The 24,102-nt window shown below is 42.5% G+C and overlaps 1 protein-coding gene across 4 annotated transcripts in view; it reads right to left on the bottom strand.

Annotated features, from left to right (window-relative positions):
• The window catches only part of LOC129169335 (polypeptide N-acetylgalactosaminyltransferase 10-like), a 96,368-nt gene that overhangs the window by 59,078 nt on the left and 13,188 nt on the right, over nt 1-24,102 (bottom strand). Inside the window, exon 1 of one of the 4 annotated variants that reach the window (XM_054755686.1) lies at nt 4,669-4,950. The exons of 2 other annotated variants lie outside the window; for them this stretch is intronic. In XM_054755686.1, the coding sequence (XP_054611661.1) occupies nt 4,669-4,827 (159 nt within the window). In that variant the 5' untranslated portion in view covers nt 4,828-4,950. Of the gene's footprint in view, nt 1-4,668; nt 4,951-24,102 lie in introns of those variants that run through there. One more of the 4 variants, XM_054755687.1, reaches the window with a different exon arrangement.

The raw sequence follows: 24,102 nt of genomic DNA on the forward strand, positions 1-24,102 counted from the left end.
TGACAGGGCTGTGAATCTTTGCCAACTTCCCTTTCAAGAGCACACTATATCTTACCAAGGCTCCTGCAAGACCTGATCGCATGCAGGAAAACCCACCAGAAAGCTGACTGTCGGAAATAAATAATTTATATAGGCTTCTGTTAATGCATGCATCAGCCCTTCAGTAAATGGGGGAACAACTCTTCGATAAGACAAACTGTTGACCAAAATAGACGACCCTTCAAATCACAGCAGAAAGCATGTCTTGGTCTACATTACCGGCACGTGTCAGGTTAGTTTCACCTGAAACAGAGTGACCTTTGCCTCGATAGGCATCTTCAAAGACTTGTGCAATACACCTTAAAGAAGACAGGCAGGAGTATTATGGGTGAGTTAGTCCATAGCTTAATATACTAAAATACACCTTACTTACTCATACAGTGGCCAGGACATCTATTTAGGGGGAGGTGTTTATTAAGGGAGAGGAGATTCTGTTAATATATTTTATATTACATTTTTCCACAAATAAGAATTAAAGACGATTCTAATAAACATGCTAACTATATTAAAATATGATGCATGTCTATTAGTGCTGAGGTTACTATTTGAAAAAATATACTGTATAAACTCAACCTCTGGCACTTAAATTATCATTGTATACAAGAACAGTATACTTTATACCTGTAGATGGTTTAGCATCACTTTGGTTGGCCGCTAACTGCATTCCACTGGTTATGCCGCTGTACTCTGCACAGCAACAATCAATTTTAAGCCAATTTAATACGGTGGAGCCTTGAGACAATAACCTGAAACGAAAGCAGCAACTTCATATTAGATTTGGACGCATAAACAAATGGATTTAATGCCTCTATCGGACAGATGAAAAGCTAGTGGTCGAACAAAGTGAGTCACAGCTTATATAAGTGTTTGTAAATGTTTGTTCCCAGCACACTAAATCTCCAAATCACCAATTTATTAAACGGCTCCGGAGCTTGACAGCTGTTATCACGCTGTTTGCTAATATGTAACAGGCTTTCTGCAGCATTAATCCCATTCATTACAGCGTTTGTCGGGCGAGATATCAAATCCAGACTTGAGCAGAGATAAGTAAACTCCTGAGGGCGTTTGCACGCAATAAGAAAAAACGGATCATTGCAAACAACTCAGACAGCCAATTAGCTTTACCCTCGATTAAAAGTAAGATATTGAGGGCCTTGTGCACTCGAATAAGAGCTAATCAACACAGTTATTGGTCTGATGAGTGCCACAAATGGAACTCAGTCAAATCCAACATTCCAGTCAGGCAACTGGACAAACACCAGCGGCACCCGACAGAAACACACACACACGCATACACACCATTCATCAAAGCCTCTACTCAGCGGATTTGGGCCCATTTGAATAAGAGGAGCTGCTATTGTTGGCTAACCACAGTGTGAGGGGATGTTGAATTATAACTTAAACTGACTGAAAAACTACACAGGCTAGCGTTAAGTTTTAAGCAAACCAACAGTTTTGGTCTAATCCTTGTACTGTAGGTTAACTAAGTAGCTAAAGCCTAACATTGTTTGCATTAATCCTAATGGCAAAACTTACAGTCTTGCATAATTTCTAAACCCTTTCACACATAAAACTAGTATTTTGGTGCCTGGTGAGTCTCTGGAAGTTGAGGTGAACGTCGCGGGACGACAGGGCGCCACAGCACGACAGCCCTGTGGGAATTGCGACTCTTCGTGTTGTCCCACCTGACTCATGCACCAACCTGCCTGGCCACAGAACAAAGATGCCAGTGCAAATTTAATCACTTTTCTAAGGTCCCTTCGCCCACGACTCTGTTGCTTTCCAGCTCTGCTCGTCCCACCTGCCAGGTCCAACCACCATCCACTCAGTGGGCTCCTGCGCCAAGCCGTTCAAGTGGTGTCCTTTGGAGCTGGATGCCGCTACTGTTGGACACTACTGCCTCCAGGTCCCTGCTGAATGAGTCCACGGTCAGGCAGCAATTTCCTCGTCCATGAAAACAGCCGATGAGGAGTCATACGGCTATGGATGCACCAAAATTGGAATGGTGGGCACTTCACCTTGCGTGATGACATCACGACTGAGTTGCAGAAGCTACTGGACGCTGGCGTGATAGACCGTGTCGACGCCGCGCCCTGGATTTCCAACTTGGTGGTGGCGGGAAAAAAAAGAGATGGCGGCCTGCATACAAGAGCTGTCTGCTAAGTTTCACGGCTCTACTGTCTTCACCAAGCTGGACCTCTGCCGAGGCTCCGTGCATGTCTCCATGCGCCCAGCAGGGGTGCAGCCAGGAATTCTGGGCCCCATGAAAAACCGTGTTGGGCTTTTTTATTTTTTCACAGTTAGACATTTTTGGGCCTCCTAGCAGTCAGGGGACCTTGGAATTATCATAAGTTTTCCCCCTTACATATGTATGTATAATATATATATATATATACATATACATACATATATACGTATGTCCACCTGGCTATTAACTGCTGCTGTCCGAACCAGTCCCTGGGTCCAAAATAGTCGGGGACACCTGATAGAGGATTTCTGACCAGTGTTTTTGCAAAGAAAGAAACTTTGGACTCTCTTCTTTCATCAGAAAAAAGTTTGCTTCTAGCCTTTTTGGGTTAGCGGTAGAACATGTGGTAGTTTCAGCAAAAACACCTGATTTTGACCAAAAAACTGAGAAAACGAGCTTTTTCTGCAGGGAACCAAATTCAAGCAGAGTGACGGTGGGGATGCTGGATTTGGGGATGAATCCCTGCTGCTGACTGATCCAGACGGCAGCCACTTATCAGAAGAATCAGGGTCGGGTTCTGAGTCACCCGACCCTGAACTGCTTCCGGTGTCGCGCCACATGACTCAGCAACGTTGCTTCGGCTGCCATTGTCAACTGCTTGTTAAGATTGCCCGAAACAAATAAACCATACCATAGGCAACAATACCAGATCACTCCCATTGTACAGAAGATCTTTAACTAGCGTAAACATGGTGCGGGGGTGTCAAACTCATGCCATGGAGGGCCGAGACTCAGTTCACGAGATGAGATGATACACGAGATTGGGTCTACGGGAATGAGGCAAGACAAGATTTTCGCATTACTTTTAAGAAAAGTACAATTACAAAATATATGAAAATATACTGCAACCTACCAATTTAATTTCTACCTCGTTACACTCTGTGCACTATGTGTGTATGCTACCGGCCCCGCCTCCACCCACTAAGGCAAAGAGGCTATGGCCCTGTCCACACGGGAACGTTCCTGATATTTTTTTTTTTGGGTGGTTGAAAAAAAAGTTAGTCCATACTGTGTCAATTCGTAGATAGTTGCATCCAGACGGGAATGAATCACTGAGTGAAAATGATGTAATACACGGGCACACGTATGTGTGGCACTGTGAACAAACACACAGGTGGAACCACATGACACACCACACCATAGAAGAAGACATAAGTCTGTCGTCTTCTGCTTTTAAAGGCTCTTTTAGACTCACGAGAAGTGGAATTACTTCTCTGAGTCATTATGGAGTATAAGACAACAAAATATGCAGAGAATGTCGGCTTGGGTGAGTTATGTCATCAAAATATTCAGATATTATGTTGGCTTATCATCACAACTCACTTCTGGTCACGTGACGGCGACGAGACAGAGGTGAGTCGGTGACGTCATCGTTCTTGTATTGCCTGTCTACAAGGCAACGACAAGCCGGCGTTTTCAGATTTTCACGCTCTGGAAGACGTTTTCAAAAAATACCGTTTCAGGTCAACCAGAACACCGTTCCCGTGTGGAACAAAAGGACTCACTCCATTCATGTCGTTGTTCTATGGAATAAAGGCGCCAAGGTCCTGAAACCTTGTCTCTTTGGAGGCGGGAGACGAGGAAAACAGACAGGCATGCACATGGCAATATATTGAGGCCGGCAGAACTATCAAGTACATTTTTATTAATTGTGTGATTAATTTATTAATGTAGTGACGGCGACAGGTTGTTTTTGGAAGCAAAATCTTGTTATGTTTTAATCTCAGGAGATCTTTCTACCATTTAGTGAAGTCAACATTTTAGCATAAGAGAGCGCTTTGCATTGACAGTAAACAAAAGGCAAATAATACTGAAGGGGGCTTGTAACCGCCTCCAAATGTGGATTGCTTTGATAGGTCGTCACATATCAACCAGCCACTATGTCTTAGACAACTGGATGAAGTTTGTTTCTTACTTGAGGCTGTGGGTCCAATTCCTCATTTTGACTCCACTGTTTGGTCAAGCTGGGTCGCTATGACAATGAGCCCCCACTGTATAGAGTGCGGGGTCCTCAAAAAAGGGGAGAACTGGGGGGCGAGATCTGGTAGCAAAAAAGTAAAGCTAACACTGGAGCATTTGATGCTGTGACTGCGGACTGTGAACGCCCCACCACCACTGCTCTGACAACTTCCTGAAGTCAGTGTTATTGTAACTTCACTCGCTCCGTGTTAGCTTACGTGGACACATCCGAGTCGCCGTGGCCGCTCACCAATCACTCGAACACGGATCAAAATAAGGCCCCACATCGCTAACCACAAACACAAGCCTAAATCTGCACTTCCCTACAAGAACTCGAACACTGAAATTACCCCCGGAAAATAGACCCTCTCGCTGAAGACGAGAAGCCGCGAACATGTCACCCTGACGTCGCCACGGCTCACCTGGATCTGCGGTACGCCGCCCGGTCCGTCCATCGTGTCCGGCGGGTTGTCGAACACCCGGTCCCGGTACAGAGACCACAACCCGACGTTGGGGAGGAAGAGCAGAGCCGCGACGAGGAGCCCGGCAAACTGCAACAGCCTTTTCTCTTTCCGCCTCATCTCTCCGGGAAGGAAACGGCGACCACACGCTTTATTTGTACAATCCGGAATGGAGGTAACTTTCAGCCTGACAGCAGCCGTACGGAAGAACCCCCGGAGCTGCGTGACGCCGAATGAGGAGCGAGCTCTTTGCCGCTAGAGGGCGAGGACACAGCAGTATGGAGGGAGGGGATTGGAGTTTGCTCATTACGAATTGTTTTCAAAAGTCCCATTTCTATATATTTTTTTGTTTTATCAACTGAAAACACGTGTTTTTATTTTCATTTGTATCGAAGTAAGTGCACCCACCTTCTCCAGGAAATCTTCTGATACTTTGTTGTACCCTGCAAAAGTTTGGCTGGCCAAATATAAGATAAAAAGACTAGATTTTTGGAAAAAACTAGTGAAATTATCCGTACATGAAGAAAGCCTATATTGAGATGTCCATATCTAGAAATAAGCAGGACTGAAATCCGAGATTTAAGATTTTTAGATCTCAAAATAAGCAGGACCTTAAAGATGGAAATACTTATTTGTAATATTATAAATTATAAAATACTTGAGCCTTTACCTTATTACAACAGCTAAAAATGAAATGTTCCTAAAATAAGATTTTTTTTTAAGTTTTTAAGTGAAAATGACCTCATACTAGTGTTAAGTAACACAGCTGTATCCTGAAGCTAGTTGACAGATCTTGAAATAAGCCTAAATTCATCTCAAATGGTTTAATTTATTTTGAACATGCATACAGATACATTGAATGCTTCATGTTACAAGTCACAGTTCGAAAAGGAGTACACCTGAGCACGAAATGCAGTTTTTAAATGAAACCTTTTATTATTAAGGGGGAAAAAAAGTCCAAAGCTACATGGCCCTGTGTGAAAAGTGACTCTGACCTATCAGTCCGGAAAAGGTTATAAAACCATTTCTCGAGCTTTGGGACTCCAGCAAACCACAGTAAGAGCTTATCCACAAATGGAGAGAACATGGATCAGTGGTGAACCTTCCCAGGAGTGGCCAGCCAACCAAAATTACCCCAAGAGCACAGCGATGACTGCTCTAACAGGTCAAAAAGAACATCATACCAACAGTAAAATATGGTGGTGGCAGTGTGATGTTCTGGGGCTGTTTTGCTGCTTCAGGACCTGGAAGACTTGTTGTGGTGAATGGAACTATGAATTCTGCTGTCTACCAAAAAATTCTGAAGGAGAATCTGTTTGTGACCTCAAGCTGAAACCAATTTGGGCTCTGCAGCAGGACAATGATCCAAAACACACCAGCAAGTCCACCTCTGAATGTCTGGGAAAAAAACAAATGAAAACTTTGGCGTGGCCTAGTCAAAGTCCTGACCTGAATCCTGTTGAGATGCTGTGGCATGACCTTAAAAAGGCGCTTCATGCTCGAAAACCCTCCAATGTGGCTGAATGACAACAATTCTAAAAAGAAGAGTGTACTAAAATTCCTTCACAGCGCTGTAAGAGACTCTTTGCAAGTTATCCCAAGCACTTGATTGCAGTTGTTGCTGCTAAGGGTGCCCCAACCAGTTATTAGGTTTAGGGGGCAATCACTTTTTCACACAGGGCCATGTAGGTTTGGATATTTTCTCCCTTAGTCATAAAAAGTTTCATTTAAAAACTGCATTTTGTGTTCAGCTGTGTTGTCATTGGGTTCCTATTGTGCATTCTTGAAGAAAAAAAGTGTTGAAAGGCAATTTAATGTGATACCTGCTTGTTGCATCAGTATTACACTCTGCACCACCTCAGTATTACTTGTACCACCCCTGCAGGAGCACGGATGGGAAAAACAAAAATAGCAAGCAGAATGTTTGAGCAGAAACAAAAGTGAAAATAGATACTTTTTGTTTTCAGGAAATAATAATAAGAGCTAGCAACGACAAGTATAAAAAATACGGGACGGCTGGTTGCCATTGATTATGTCACAGTGTGCTTGAAATAAAAGGGACAGGAAATCAATAGCAAACTGTTTTGAGATGTTCCATTACAGCTGTAACAGGCATCTATTTCATTTAGTGTCTGTGTCTGCTTTGACTCTCTCATTCGTTTTATTCTGCTTGCTTACCATTATTATTTTGTTGCCACCCATGTTTCCTGTGTTTTTTGTTGTTTTTTTTTACCTCAAGAGACCTTTGGCCATCGATATAAAATGAGTGGTGAAATGTTGCTGGGAGCCTACAATCAGGAGGAGAGATTGCAGACAGGAATGCAATGTTCTCAAGCTTCAGTTCACAGAAAAATACGGCAGAAGTGCTCTGGATGGGGGGTATAACGTCTTTCTATTATCACTGTTTTTTTGAGTAAGGAGAAGATTGACTGATGAAACTATGAAGTACATATATCAGGGGAACACTCAATTTTGATTGAAAATATTAGACTACTTCATTTTGTAATTGTTTTCATGCTTGTTGAACACATCTGAATCACTAAAGGTCCCATATTATCGTATTATTCACCAATTTTAAATAAGTCTAAGAGGGTTCCACAAGAGTGCATTGGAAGCCGACATTACGTTAAGGAGTGGAACAGGAGACATGTTAGCAACACTAGCACAGTTATGTGAACTACAATGCTAACATTACAGTCACATTTTAACAGCAACATCATGCTAGGTTCACCTATTCACTGAAGAAAATTCACAAATTCCACATCCCACATCCCACATCCCATTCCAAATTCCTCTGGATAGTTGGCAGAGCTTTATTTTAAGATGTGTAGCGAAGCCTGTTTATTTTTATTTTTATTTTTATTTTAAGAGTACATTGAATGGGCTCATCGAGCTAGGGATGGGTTGGAGGCGGTATCGTGTCCATGAAGGAAGGACCTTCTTTCCTTCATGACGTCATGACAATCCACAATTTCAAATACGACCGGGTGGAGCAAACAAGTGAGGAACATGATAGATATTCCTCATGCTATAACTGTTATAACATCATTAAAAAGTAAAAGTAGTAAGAGGAATAACAATGAATCAATTAATTGATCATTTTCCCCATTGTCGATCAAGGAAATGGAGTCAAACGCCCCACCCTACTAGTTGTTATTTATCTGTGATTCATTGCACTAATCCTTTCCCTCGCTGTTCCTGATTAGGATGACTCACGCTCTGTCGCCCGACCTGCCGTCTAGCAGCCTGAGTTGTGACAATTCAATCTGTCCCGTGTCTTCCATGGCATGAATTATGGATGATCCCCCCCTCCTCTCCTAGAAACGCCTGAATGAGGTGGGGATTTACGTTGATGGAGCAGCCCTTCACTTTATAACCCAGCCACATGGCTCAAGTCGTGGATTCCCCACCCCTAAAAGAAACATCAAGGTAATTTGCAGGGTGTTTTGACCAGTTGTGGGCTGCCGGACCAGCAAGGCCTTCTCTGCTGACCTAAACATTATCATGTACGACTACATGTACAACTTAAATTCTATTCTAATACTATTTTTAAATTTGTTTCATGAAATTGTATTTGTCTATTCCCAATAGTGTCAGGATCCTGTTTTGTGCCCTGTGCTGATGCTCTCTTTTTTCTGTTCTGCATAAGGCCCATTTTGGAGTTCCTGGACGGAGTTCACACCTGCATGGCATTTCCATTCAGGCCTTTATTAGTTCTCACCTGACTGCACTCAGATGCCAACTGTCTTCTGTGCATTTGGCGTTGCCCAGTGTTATCTTTGTACTGTGGTTTTGCGGTTGTTACAGTTGTTTTGTGTTCTTTCTAGTTTTTCCCTGCTCATATCCACTTTAAGGGGGTATTGTGCAAAGTGAGTTAGCGAGCTGTGTTGAGTGGAAAGCGGGACTTGTTCAGCGAAGGTAGCCCTCCTTTAAAGCAGCTATATCACCATGGTAACTTAGGCTAAGCTTAGGTTATGTCTGTCTATCTAGTAGACATCCTTGTGTCTCCAGAGACAATGGTAGCAACCCAGGACAGGGCGCAAGCCTGGGCCGAGGGCAAGGAGACCACATGCTGCCCATTCAACATGGCCCCCCTCTTGGCCTCGCCAGCTTGGTCCAATGGTATGTGAAGCGTTCCAATTTGGAACTGGTTTTGGAGAAGGGTGGGTGAAGTGTGTTGGCCCAGGGACTCAACGGGTGACTGGGTGGAGGGAGCGAGGATCGAACCATGGCCACATCCATCTATCCATTACTCCATCTACCCATCTATTACGTCTGTGGATATTGTCATTCATCCAGGTCATTGTATTCTCAGGTCATATCTATTAGCGATACATTTCCTCCCGCGGAAACTACTGCGTATGCCACTATTTCTGTGTTTTTTTACATTCCCGCTACACCCCTCACCATTAACCATGTTTGACAACCGACCAGCCACTCCTGCCACCCCGAACACGGTGAAGCAAAGCATCGGCTCAAGTATGCTGCGTGTGGACTGTCATGGCGAGCGGACTCGCTTTCCGCACGAACACGGCAGTTCAAAGTCTATAAACTCCAGCACTTTGCATAAAAACACGTCCACAAATGTTGCTCAGATTGAAGTTACAGATGTCCGCCATCTCCTGGTGTCAAGTATTAACTACACGAGGCTCCATATTTGCAGAAATGGCTTGTTAAATTCAGCAATGTTGCTTGTCACAATTTTGCGACTTTGGTGCTTAAAGAGGTAAGTCCCCACTGAAGGCCCAGGTACCGAATGCACGGCATGGCACTGCAATAACATCTCATTTGACCAATTGGTAGACCATCCATCCATTGTCTTCCACTTATCCCGGGCCCGGTCTTGATCTCCGATGAGAAGTTGAGACTTCCCGGTCTCCAGCCAACACTTGCAGTTCTACCGGGGAGGACACCAAGGCATTCCCACCCAGGCCAGGTGAGTCCTAGGCCTCCTCACAGCTGGGCATGCCCAGAACATCTTATCAGGGAGTTGTCCGGACTAACTGAAGAAAAATAAAACTTTGTAAAAACACGCTTTTCACTGGAGCATGGTAGTCATCCAATGAAAAGCCAAATGCCCGCCACTGGTTTATGCTATGTCACACAAATGTGGATTTTTTTTTTTTTTTAAGTTTTTTTAAAAGAGTTTGGACAAATCCGGTCACGGGGAAGTCTTTCGAAACCTAGCTTCAATGTATACTAGGTGTATGGATGGCTGTTTGGCCATTTCCACACGCCAAGTAATATTACATTTGTGCAATGTCAAACATAGCATTGCTGGTTTGAAACATACCGAGAGGACTTTTTGCATGTTTAAGAATAAACATACTGTACTCTTTCTTCTTTACACTGACGACAAAGGCGCCATGAGTGGCTTTGAAGGACGTTCAAAGCATTGCTCTGTTATGTACACACAGTATGTCTGTTTTGTGCTGCATAGCTACTTTCATGGAGGCAATTCAACAAGGACAATTAGCCAGACACACAATGACAGCGTCACATTACAAGGAAAGAGGAGTGTTCTGTCTGAATACCTTGATCGATAAAATGAACTTCACTTCACAGCATAATCGGGATAATCAAAATCTGTCGGATTTTCAGAGTTTTCTATTCAATAAATTTACTACTAAACTACTTAAAAGTAACTACTTTGCAGTTAGTCCACACGTACAGTATCTTCTCGCCATGTTTATTATTGTGCCACCAACCGAAATGACGTCATTGATGCTTCTGATTGGCCAAAATTGCCTTACAGTCCTTGCCAGCAGCACCGCCATTACTTTGGCATGCGCATGGCAGCGTGTGAATGCGTTTCCATGTGGATAGAGACTGTTTTAAAACACCACTGTGTGGATGATTGACGGCCTTTTGCGCAAGAAGCCATTAGCTGCATCCATTCCACTGAAAGCCATTGAGCGCCTTGTGATAAACAATTAGCAAACATCAGTCCACTTCAGCAGACAATGCAGCGGCGGTGCAGCGCCGGGTCAGGTAAATAAAACCTATTGATTGGAGGAGAGATGTTTTTGTGTATAATCTGGTTGAGTGCAATTACCAAACATTTCCAGAGCGCAGCACGGGGTGATGATGCCGTTAAGAGGAATCGAAACTAAAACAAAAAAAATCCTTTTAACACATTAGGCAGAGTTCAATGGTTCGGTATGCTGGTTTGGACTAAAAATAAAAATATATATTTGGTAGCATTTTGGTGCGGTTCTCTGAGCATTCACACTGGTATTTTTGTCAATGGACTAAAAGCTAGCTAAGTAAGGATTGACTGGACAGCTGTTTGGAACTCAAATGTTGCAAACCAAAATGCTGTTTGCTGGGTTGAATACATATGTTGTCTTTGAACTTAGATTCCACGCAAAGCTTCTCAAATAATGTATACTTTTAAAGAATGCCGTTGTCACAGTGCCAACGCATTTTCTCTTATATACATTTCACTTGGACTTTCGTAATAACTAAGTAATTACCCTCGCAAATCGAAGCTGCGATCGGTCTACGAGCATGATGTGTAGCATATGTTATTATTATATTTCCCATTTACTTTAATTGGTCGTGGGTCTGTAAAGGGCCATCAATGGGTCCAGATCCGGGCCGAGGTCCGCCATTTGGTGATGGCTGCTCTCAGTGTCCACAGGGGTGAATGCTTGTTTGTCTATGGGGAATCCACCAGCGAGGACTACGCACAGTTTAATAATGACACGTCTAACATTAAGGCATACTGCTTTTTTGCAAGAGATTCAGTCGTTCTCATCAAATTGTAATAGAAGTTGATTAAATCCCTGACCTTGATACCATGTTGCATGTGACTTTTACAGTCCTCGACATCTGCTCACAATCTCATCACACTACCTCCGGCTGTTCCTGAAGGCTTGTTTTCGGTGCGATGTTAAGACCCTCCTTATATATGGTGTGTGTGTGTGTGTGCCTGAACCTTCATTATCCGGCCTCTCACAGATGCTCTACCCATGCAATGTTCACCTGCCCATTAAGCCTGCGTGATCCTATAAACACCAATGCACTTTAAACGCCAATCTGACTAATGGAAGCCGCGCGCCGCATGGGGGACTGAACATGTGTTGCGGTTCGATACTCAACCCAGAAGGAACAGGGACGCAGCTTTCTGTCTTTCCGTCAAGCACTGTGGTGGTACCGTCACGGTCTAGGGCTGCATGAGTGCTGCCGGCGCTGGTGGAGCTGTGGCTCGTTGAGGGGAAACAAGAATTCCAACATGTATTGTAAATTATGAAGCAGAGCCTGATCCCTAAGCTTGGCAGTTTTCCAACGTGATAAGGAGCCCACACACCTGCTGAGGAAGGTGCAGGTGATGGAGTAAGTAGTACTGTACACCAAATATTCATGAAAAAGCAATCATTTACATAAAAATGGAATATGACACCACGGGGGCTGCATATTACTGCCATGCAGCATCACCGCAGCCCCACCCGCCACCCCCGGATGTCACCACGGCAACCTTGCCATGGAACATCTGCTTTTGACCTGAGGTCAATTGGTCCTCGTAAACTGCTCAGCTATTTGCAACTACTTCACCATTGGAGAATTAACCTCCTCACTATCAAGGACAGTAAAAAAAAAAATCTGCATTTCATCCATAACCATCACCCCCCCGGTAAAGAAAATAACATTGGAAGGCTTTCCAGTATGCCACTGCATGCATATTTTTGATGAAATCTATCACACAGGAGAGGTAAAAATCTATACGATGTGAAATGAGGATGGATGAGGAAGGAGCGAGAGAGATACAGCAGCGCTAATCGACCCTGGCAGGAATCTATCGATCACCATGGCAACTCGGGTGACAAAGCGATAAGGACCCATCACTCCTGGTCTCTCACCTGCCTCCTTTTAGCCCAGCCTCCTTCTTGACGCCAGCACAGAAAATCTGCTACATGTTAAGTGACTTTTTAGACAACATAACACACTAAAAAGTTACATAACAGTCCAGCAATTCCACACCACAAGTGGTGCAATAATATTTACTGTAAATTGTACCAAATATCCTAAACCAAAGTAAGTAGTAAGTGAGTTTCTGCTAAGTAGGATTCCGTATTTATAAATGGAATATTTTTGTAGTCAGAGTATATAAAAACCTGTTTAATAACTTCTAAATACAGTTTTTTTTTATTATTAAAGCCCTCTAGACACGAAGTAACAACCCATAGTCACCTTTACACTCCTTTTGCCCAATACAGTAGACATAATAAGAGTAAATAAAACTCGTGCTCGTATGCGTTGCTATAAATCTGTTCCCTCGGAGAGTAGAGTGGGTGGCGGACAGGAAGTGATGTCCGGGGTTCTTGCCGTGGGTTACCGCCACAAGAGTAGTGCATGTTTTCATGAGGGATTTTTATAGGGATTATTGAGCCTGTTTTGGGATCAACCTGCAATAAAAGCCTGTTGTTCCGGCGATCCGGTTTGGTGATTTTGTGTCTCACCAAACATTCCGATAACATGACTAACACCTAGTGACTAGTATGGAATACGAGGTCAAAGTGTTTGAATGCGTCTTTTGAATGTTAATTATATTTGGAGTTCATTTAGCCATTTTTATGCCTGAATATGAATAATTTAGGCAAAAATATGTAACAGCTTAAATGTGCACATGTTTTGACTAATAATAGGCCGTATTCAAACACAAAACAGCATGATTTTTTCATTAGTATATTTTTGAAAAACTGTGACAGAGTGATGCCGAGAAGTGGCATGGGACAACTGTACGCCCAAAAACAAACCGTTTGGTCAGTTTCTGCCTAAAATGCTGTTGTTCCCAACTCATTTTATTCCAGTTAGTGATTTAAAATATCGCCAACATTCCTAGCGTTGTCGTCATTGCTACTGTTAGCAGCTAGCATTAGACTAGCTGCACAATTAGTCTCAGGTACGACTTTTGTTTGACTTATTTCTTCTTTTTGCGATCAAAAATCTAAGATACATTTTTTGTCAGAACATTTGGAGTGAAATTTTTGAGCTAGCAAGTCAGCTAGCTAGCTAGCTCATGTTACGTTTCGGCATCTTGCAGGACTGTCGCACAAAAATAAGTTCAATTTGAAATTTTACCGTCCAGTATGGATCATACCAGAAAGCTGATCAAATCTGTCTGCTAATGTTTTCTGTGTTCTGCTAACAGTTGACGTATAATCTCGCTAAAAGCTACTGATATTGGATTGAGTTTATACTGTACTTTTTCCCCCATAAGCATATTTCAGGGCTGATAAGAGAGGAAGCAGGGGAGCATAAACATATAAACACTCACATATTAATGCGGCGGTTCAGATTGAGGAAAAGGGAGGAAGTGCATGAAAGGAATCATGCATTAATCATTTGGCCGCCTTGCCGAGCGAAAGCACACACAACGAGATCAAAAGCAACGTTTAGACGTCTTAAATCTTCCAAAGGTTTCCTCATTGTCTTCAGGGTACGGCACGATTCGTATTTGTTTCTGCGTTTGGATAAACTCTTAATCTACACTGACTTAGAAACTGGAACAACCGTATGTTTGACATTTGGAATGCGTCTAATATGCGAACTGAGCTACACTTTTAGGGCGTTGAAGCTCGCATTAATCTGCGCTATTTAAACCAATGGCTACATCGGGTCTGTTGAATATGTGACAAATTCACAGTAAAACCCTCGCGGCCGTCCTAGATGAGTCTGGATTTTTGTGCTGAAGGTTGAGGTTCTGCTTAAATCATCAGACTGTGTAAACAGCCGCCTGGGAGCCATTCATTATGCACAGCAACGCACTCTGCTTTTACAAAACTTCACACTTTTTAGGCTGTTCGTCCTCATTCTAGCCTCAGTCTAATGGGAGCTTCTGTCATTATCTTTTGTCCTGGCATAATTTCAACGGTTGTTTTTGTCCAGTATGTGACCTATTTTAGCATCCTGATTGTGATTCCTGTGTTAGCATTGTATCAGTCCTTATCCGAGGTGAAGCATTACAGCTCCTCGCGAGACATAAATAGGTGACAGCTGTGTCCCAAATGGATGTACAGTACAGTGCAAAAGTCTTAGGCACCATTTTGTTTTAGCAATGTTATGCCAGTCAAAAGTTTAGAGACGCTTGTTAAATCAACAGAATTCAAAAGTGTCCCCAAACATTTGACCCGTGCTTTATACTGCCTCTGCCAAAAGTGTCATCATCGGGGCGTGACAACACCTACGTCACATTAAGAAAGAAATACAGCAAATGTTATATGTTTGATACTTGAGTTGTTTGCCGTCTGCAACAATAATTTACCATTCTTGTTTGTCTATTCACTGTGGGTGTGTTGTGTAGATGAACGCATGAATATACTTGTAAGATACTGACTGTCGGATTTCGATTACATCAAACTGTCATTGACAGTAAAGCTGTTTTGTCCGTTTCCGTTGCAGTGGGCAGATATCAGATTCATGTGTGATTATTATCCATATTTCAACAAAGCCTGATTCCAATCCTAGAATATTCGATTCTGCATATTATTTTTTTATAACTGTGTCACTTCAACGTTGAAAAATACAGCCCTGTATCTAAAGCTTTTTCCAGGTCCTCTCATCCTGCCTACTCTATCAGTCCTACTGTTTTTTTGCTGCTCTCCGATGTCAAAACGACTGCAGAACATCAGAGACGGTGATGTCCGAAGACTTTTGTATGTACGACACTATGCATCATCTCACTCGTGTCCACGTGCTTCGCCTTTACAAATTTAATAGAAATTGATTTTGTATTTCTTGTGCAATCCGGCTAACGGTATTGTTCCGACTTTTTTTTTTTTGATAGCTGAATATCAGAGGCAGTGGTGGCCGAATACTTTTGCATGTAAGGTACTGTACGTCATCGCATCACCTGTGTCTGAGTGAAAAGGTTAGCTTTAAAGACGAACGCACACTTTGTCGCTCAATCTTTTCTTTGTTATGTGTAAATGTAAATTCCGCTGCCCTTTGTTTTCTCTTTGTCCGACAAATAGCAGAACTGTGTCCCCTAACAACTGTTTACATTTCCCAAAATACCCTCACGCTCTATCTCCCGCACACATACAGTTCGCCCTTCTCGGCGGCCATTGTGCTTGATTCCCATTGTGCGTGTCGACGAGAGATTAAAAACGAGCATTGCGACAGTGAAAGCGGGAGAAGACGCCGGCAACAATAAGCGCTGCTGGCATGAGATGATAATGAGGGATAATGGACCTCTCCGCATTCACAAACTGCCTGCTGGGTTCAGGCTTGACAAAAGCAAAAAAGCATGATGGGAAACAATGAATCCTTAATGACGGCTAATGAGCGTCCCTCTTGTGGACAAGAGCTTTGCGGTGGATGAGGGTTCATAAAAAGTCCCATGCGACTAAGGTCTAGTCTTTAGGCACACACGCAAGCTAAATAAGGCACCGCTATAAGGCGGAAGGATGCTGAATAATGCATGCCTTTTAATATTTAACTACAACAACATGTCACATTAAACGCAACAACACGCGAAAGCAAAAGTCAAAGATGGATATTGATCTTGAAAAAAATCGACATGCGCTCTACGACTGTTCTGATGGCATCCAATATGAACTGTATCGCATTTTTTTTGGGAAAATCCTAAAAAAAACAACATCTGACCCAATACTCTTCCACTGATATATTTTTACTGCAGGTTCTGGCGGGTCACTGCCCCACCCAATGCAACGGTCTATAATGTTAAAATGAAAAACAAAATTCTTTGATCTGCACCAAAATGGAATGAATGCTTTGTTGCCACCACATCGACAAAACTGTTTTACATTATTATGCTGACTAATTAACATTAGTTGATTTATTGAAAAATAATGACGTGCCGGCCGATACTGTGCCACCAGTCCTTTAGGTGGCAGTAAAGCGCATTACAAAACAATTTTATTTGTTTTTAACATAACCATCCGCTGGATCTAGTGGATCATGGCCCACACTTGGCCCCAATGCAAGTAGACTATAACGTCAAAAAGTGAGAGTAAATTCCTAAATCCTATATCATCTTATTGGTGTCATTCTTTGGTGTCGTAAGCAAGCAACCATAGGTTGGTTCTTCAGTGTGTTGTGTAACCTAACTATTTTCTCTTTATTAGGTGTTGCCAGCTGCCACCTCAGCTCCCCGCCATATGGAGTCGAATCAAGGCTTCTCCCGGTCGGAGAGATTACAGAATAAATTAAAAACATCTTCAATGACTGTGACTACACATATAATAGGAGAAAAAGAGGGAAGCTGACTGGAGTGAAAGACAGGTCAAAAGTGCATTTACTTCCTATATGCTGCAGTATGCTGTATTTTCTCATATATTCTAGGCCTGAATTTTTCATCATTTTTGAATCATTATCTGCCCAAATAAATATATACTTAAACAATGCAAAATGCACATGTACTAATATTAATAGATAGCATATGCTATGTTCTTCTTGTCACTGTACATCCATTTGTTTCGTTCATTCTTTGTGACAGTCTCTAATTGTTTTTGCGTTACTGTTGAAAGGTTGCAGCACTTTCTCTTTATGCTCCACTGTCACTGTCAGCTTTACAGATGCCATGTCAGTCAAGCGGTGACATGTGGTGAGGTTCATGGCTGGTGGGGAAAATGAAGAGAATATTTTACTTCTGGTTAAAAAATGTTTCAAATACTTCTTAGTTCCATTTATTTATTTTATATTAACTGAATAACATTCGAGCATGTTGGCCACACAGTCAGGAGATCAGGAAGATCTGGGTTTGAATCTCTGCTGGGCATCTCTGTGTGGCGTTTGCATGTTCTCCCCGTGCATGTGCGGGTTTTCTCCGGGTACTCCGGTTCCCTCCCACATTCCAAAAAAACATGCGTGTTAGGCTAATTGCCGACTCTAAACTGTCCATAGATATGACTGTCAGAGTGAATGGTTGTTGGTCTACATGCGCCCTGCGATTGACTGGCGACCAGTCCAGGGTGTACCCAGCACACCAGCAACCCTAGTCAGGATAAGCGACATAGAAGATGGATGGAATAACATTTATGGTCTTACCTTTTATTTATACACGAAATAGATGCGCCCTATCCTTCTCCAGGAAAAGTTGTGATACTTTGTAAAAGTCTGATCACTTTCTGGTGAGGTTGGCTATATAATCCCTCCATCTGCAATGACAAATTCATTCTTTGATTCAGCAGAACATAAAAATGCATTTAATGCATTTGACTTGCTGCTCTCCAGCTGGTGCTGCTTCTGTCAAAAAAAACCCTGCTAGCTTTTCCTCTCTATGGAAGGACGGCAGCGACAGCAGGAGAGTACTACAGCGCCTCCTCGTGTTAAGTTTCTCTGCATTTTATTGTCCGATTAGCAAGAATAATGATGTCACGCTTACATTAAAGACGTGACACGGGCTGTAAAAAGTCATGGTCCATGTTTCAGCAGCATTATGTTATTGGCGACATGCGGACAAAGAGAAACTGGTGGGCACCATGAATCAACTGTGACAGTAGGCTTGCGCACGAAGCTGAGAGGAGATGCTTGCGGCAGCCACATTTTAGTTTTCTGCTCTGTATTTGATCAGTAAATGTGAAAATTTCTGCAATTTTTTACTTAAGTTGAATGTTAAAAAACGACTGGAATCATACAGAAAATACATCTATAATACAACATTGTTTTTTTGGGGGTTTTTTTTAAGCGCACGACTAATGGGGATCCCGACAAATAAAGAGTTCTCATTTGTAACTTTTTCCACCTCAAATAAAAAGGCTAAAACACCCAGATAAGCAAATAAACATGGCAGATGTGGAACATTACCTTTATTTATTTTGTGACAAAGAAAGCAAGGTGATGCTTTTACTTCCTAAAAGCAAGCTCTAACCCAGCATGCTGGGTCGGTTTGCAGCCGAGTGTCAAGTTGCTGGGCTAAGAATCAGCACCCCCAAGTCCGAGTCCATGGTTCTCGCTCGGAAAAGGGTGACGTGCCATCTGCGGGTAGAGGATGTGATCATGCCCCAAGTGGAGGAGTTTAAGTACCTCGGGGTCTTGTTCACGGGCGAGGAAAGGATGGCGCGCGAGATCGACAGGCGGATTAGTGCAGCATCTGCAGTGATGTGGACTCTGCATCAGTCTGCTGTGGTGAAGAGGGAGCTGAGCCAAAAGGCAAAGCTCTCAATTTACTGGTCAATAGGGTAGTGACCGAAAGGACAAGACCCCGGGTACAAGCGGCCGGAATTAGTTTTCTCCGTAGGATGGCTGGAGTCTCCCTTAGAGATGAGGTGAGAAGCACTGTCATCCGAGAGAAAGTCGGACTACAACCGCTGCTCCTCCGCATTGAGAGGAGCCAGATGAGGTAGTTCAGGCATGTGGCCTCCAGGACGCCTCCCTGGGGAGGTGTTCAGGGCACGTCCAACCCGTAGGAGGCCTCGGGGAGAGGCTATGTCTCTCTACTGGTCTGGGAACGCCTCGGGATCTGCCGGGAGGAGCCGGACGAAGCAGCTGGGGAAAGGGAAGTCTGGGCTTCCCTGCTTAGGTCGCTGCGCCCACAACCCGACCTTGGATAAGCGGAAGAAGACGGACGGATGGATGAATGGATAACCCAGCACGCAGGACGTCACTGCCCTCTATAGCCCACACTCTAAACAGCAGCTCAGAACTAGACGATGCATTAATTGCTACAGTAACATTAGTGACATCTAGTGACAGTGTAGAATACTACATCTTTAAATGTGTCTTCTGAATGTGTCTTCTTCAGAAAGAAGCTATGCCTCACCTGCTTGCCCTGACCGCACGCCACTGTAGTAAAGATTGAGAGCTACCCAGTGACAAAAAATGTGCCCATTGAGCCTAGGTCACAACCTTTATGTTTTTTTCAGGTTGTAAGACAGACTTTGTACGTCTTCGTGTCTTTTGTACGTTTTGCTGGTTTGGGAAAATTTGTCAATTTTTTTTTTTTTAAATTTTCTGCAGACTCCTACGTGTTTTCGTGCGCCACACATGTGCCCCACATACGTAATTAGTACGGCAAACGCAAGTTCAGATATTTCGTACGTCCTCCATGCGTGTCGAGGTATTGCTCCTTCATGGCCAGCACAACTACGTTCTCCACAAACAGAAAAACAAAACAAAAGAAACGCAGCGATTTGTTGAACGCCAAAAATCGCACGGCCAAAAAAGTGTGACGAGGGTTTACGGTGGAAGACACTTTTTGAGGAAATATGGTCACATAGATGGTTGCATTGAAAAGCTTGCATAATTGTGACAGTTTCTGACTTGAACAAACAATGACTTTTCAACATGTTTTGGATGTATTATTGTTACAGTGCGTGTTTTCAATTGGATAGGAATGACTCTTACATGTGAATTACACTTAAGTGACTCGCGTTTTATAATATGGTGCAAATAGTCAAACAGAATCATTTGCTCAAAAGGTTTGGATTCATACTTTTTGCTATAGATAGCCAATGACAATGATTTTGGAGTCAGCTTAAGTCTAATCTTGCAACAATTAGTCCAATGCACTCTGTATGCTCACCATGCAGTGTGGGTAGGAACAATGATAAGGGGAAATGGGAACCGTTTATGGGTTTTGCAACAATAAAAACGTCCTCAAATTGGACTGCCCTTTAAACGACTTACGATAAACTATGAAAACAGCATTCGCACGGTCAATTGGAGCGTTTGGCTTCTTTTTTTGTACTTGGGTAAGCTGGATCAAAGTCCAAAGTTGGGATGAAAACAAGTCAAGAGTGGCAGTAAACATTAAATTTCTCCTTCAAGGTGGAGTTAAAGTGCTGTTAATGCGCCACTGAAAGACTTTCCAAAAAGAACTGAGAAGACGGTCAAATCACAGTATGGCTGACTTTATACCACGCTTCACGTCTCGTCTACAAGGATGGACAAGCTTTTTTTTTTCTTATCTCCTCTAATATTAAATTTGTTGTTCTGTCTCCACTTGCTGAAGCTTTAATTTCCTAAAGTTTCACAACCGATGGTACAACAATAACACCCCGTAGAGGACTTTAAAAGCAAAAAGTTTCACTTAACATTTCCATGCTAACAAACCTGGAGATGCATTTGCAGATAGAACATCTCCACCTGTTATCACTTGTTATTTCTTTGACTGCAACCAAGTGATTTTCTCTGCCTCGGCAGGTGGACAGTAGATTGCACAGATTAAGACTGGAGTAGTTGCAGCCGAGGCTTCGGGGATAATTGAAGTGGTCCGCAGTGGTCGGCGGTTAAGCATCAAGTGAGTGCCACACCGCCTGCCGTGAAATTGCAGCCAGTTTTCCGCATCAATATCTAACACAAACGTGACGGCGGATGGAACTCTGGAAATACCATTTTTTAAAATCCCTATCCCCAGGTGCAAGAAAGCATTTTAGGTTCCGGTTTGGGTCGTACCCCACTACTTGGTGGTAGAGTTTGAAGGCTCGTTTGTTAAACCATCCCACCATTGGGAGCTAGAAATGGCTACCTTTGAGATCGAGCATAACATTTAGTCTGTTTTAATCAGACTCTAGTATGTTTTGGATCTCTTGGTGTGCTTCGTTTGATACCAGCTAGTAGTTTGATACCAGCTAGCAGTGCTGGTCTTAGTGTGGTTTCCAAGGAAATCCTACAAATAAGTGAACCGATACGTGGCAAATTGATAAAAAAAACAAAACGTGCTCGTTAGCAGCAAAATACGGAAGTACCAAGCTAGCCTGAGGTTTAGCATTTTAGTGGTTAGCATGTGGTCCAATAGCCCTTCTTTTCACAGGACAATTATCGTACTGACCCGGTTGTAAGACTGCATTTCTTCCCTGAAAAATGTGTTACCTTTGATTTTTTTTATATTGTCTTTTATATTTGGGGTCTCAAAATGTATACATGCAAACCAACAGGTGGCGCCAAACAACTTGCAAGCCGGAGCTTTTCTTTCTGTCACTCACTCACACATACACACTAGTCAAGTCCAGTCAAACTTTGTTAGCAAGTTAGAAAACAACTGAGGAGAAGTTATACAAATTTTAATACTGTCGAAAAATGTGTGTAGCAAAAAAGGGCTTGTCTTATACGTATATGGGTCAATATGGTGGCTTTAGGCCTCTTAAAGCACGCTCAACTGCTCAATTGTTCATATCACTATTAATGATCCCGGTTCGCTTGTATCGGGATATTTTTGGGATATCTAAGGTTTGAAGTGACTGATGGGCTCAGAAAGCTCCATTTTTGCTAATATGGCAACGTTTTGATGTTATTTTCACTTCTTTTGTCAGTTAAACAAGGTTGAGACGGATTATTTAAATGTCCATCAAACGGGTCGCTTCGCCGCACATTCCTTAAGTAATCAGAGGCAGTGACATGTATTCGTTTTATGAACAGCTGCATGCAGATGGCCCGGAGGACGCCTTGGTTCAATGGAGGAAGCGTTCATTATCGTCTCATTTGCTCGACTCCTCCGCCTGCAATCTGCCCGTTCAGTCATCTTTGATTACGCCTCCTCGCCGCTCGCTGTCCGTCAGGAGATGAATGCTAATGAGTGTTACAGCGGCCAGGAGGGTCCATTAGCGGCTGACCCCCACCCTAAGGATGGAGCTTATTATATTATTATTATTATTTTAAGCGATTACCACTCATTTATCAAAGGATGTTCTTTTGTGAAAACAATGTAAAATGGCATCCCACAGGAAATAATGAAAAGTACATTCCAGGCTCAAACTTTTAACTGCACAAGTTAACCACAGTATTTCAAAACAAAATAAAAAAGCTAATGCAGACAGAAAACAGGATTGGTTGACTTTTAGGTAGTTCTAAGTCAGGGGTGTCAGAAGTGCGGCCCTGGGGGCCATTTTGGGGCAAGCTGCTGTTTTTTATTGTCCCGCGGCACATTCTGAAAGTATGATTTAACAAGAAAACGAAGAGAAAAGAAAAACAACAACAACACCAGAAATGTAAAGATCAGCAGTAAACGCAGGCAAAAACATAACCTCCTTGGTGGAGGTAATAAATAACGTCAAAAGCAGCTACAGTGTAGGAAGGGGTAGCATTGAGGTGGGAAAGCATGCATTATGGATCATATCCCACCATGAGGAAGGCGAGTGAGAACGTGGGGTGGGTCGTCCGGCAGTGAGCTGCAGCAGAGGTGAATGCAAATGAGGGTGAGCCGCCAGCTCCATCTGATTAAAAGTACAAGAAGTAGTGGTAGTAGTGAACGCAGCACAGTGGCCTTATCAGCCAAAACACACAGAAACTAAAAGACACGTGATATGGAAAAGAGATTAGTTTTGGGGCTATTTTGGGGAACTCGGGCGGCGATAAAAGATCTAATTATTGATAAGTGCTGCAAGTTCGAGGAAGAAGGGAGAAGAATGTAAACTTCTAAGGCATGAGGCATGTCAAACTTGTCCATCAAAGAGTCACACACTCCCGTTGTGTGTTCTCTCCTACAGGATATCATGTAAATGCAATTGCTCTGTTCCAGAAAACCATTGCTAACTGTACAGCAACACGAACCACTTTACGACATAATAATCGATAAAAACACTCTACCTTTTATAACAAAGCTAGGGGCAAAGTTTAGAAGTTTAATCCCTACTAAGAACAAATTTAATTCATTAAAATGTATTTTCAAGGCTACAAAAAGTTGCCAATTAAATGATGTATTCATAAACAAACAAATACTGCCTTACGTGACCATGCTTTTTTTTTGTTTTTTTAAACCACAGTAGTGCTAGTTGGCGGCTGTAGTGTTTAACGTTAACGAGTAGGGGTGTCACGAGATCTCGCGAGATTAAAATGTGACAAGATTTCTCGTTCAAAAACGGTCTCGTGGACACCAGGACTGGAACGATAGCAAATGAATGAATGAATGAATCACACAATAAATGAAAATGAACTTGATCATTTTGCCGGTCTCAATATATCGCCATTTGCATGCATGTCTGTTTTCCTCGTCTCGCGCCTCCAAACAGGCAGGGAGAGCGTTCACTCTGCGCATTGGCTTCAGCACTTTGGTGAGTTTGTTCTAAAGAACAAAAGCATGAAATTTTTAATTGTTCAAACTTAAGGGCGTTCCAATTTTGAGGTACCAATTTATTAATAAGTATGCATTATTGAAGACAACGGATACAATGGATAATGGAATATGGCTAAATTCTACACATACCATATATATTTATTTATATTATGTTAATCAATCTTTAAATTAGATGCTACTTTTTTTAGAAGGTGCAAGAGCCATTTAAAGGTCACTCAATGAAATCAAATATTAAATAAAATTACTACAAAGTATACAAGTATACTGTATATTTTTTTTAACTTAAGTAACTTTATCTACATTTAAATAATATATAATTATGTGCAAAATAAGAACATCCAAACACAATACAAATGTATTTCCTTATATTAATGCCATCCATTCCTAAGGTACAGATGGGGTTCCCCAGGGCTCAA

This window comes from Dunckerocampus dactyliophorus, chromosome 16, assembly GCF_027744805.1.
Source record: "Dunckerocampus dactyliophorus isolate RoL2022-P2 chromosome 16, RoL_Ddac_1.1, whole genome shotgun sequence".
NCBI classification, from domain to species: domain Eukaryota; kingdom Metazoa; phylum Chordata; class Actinopteri; order Syngnathiformes; family Syngnathidae; genus Dunckerocampus; species Dunckerocampus dactyliophorus.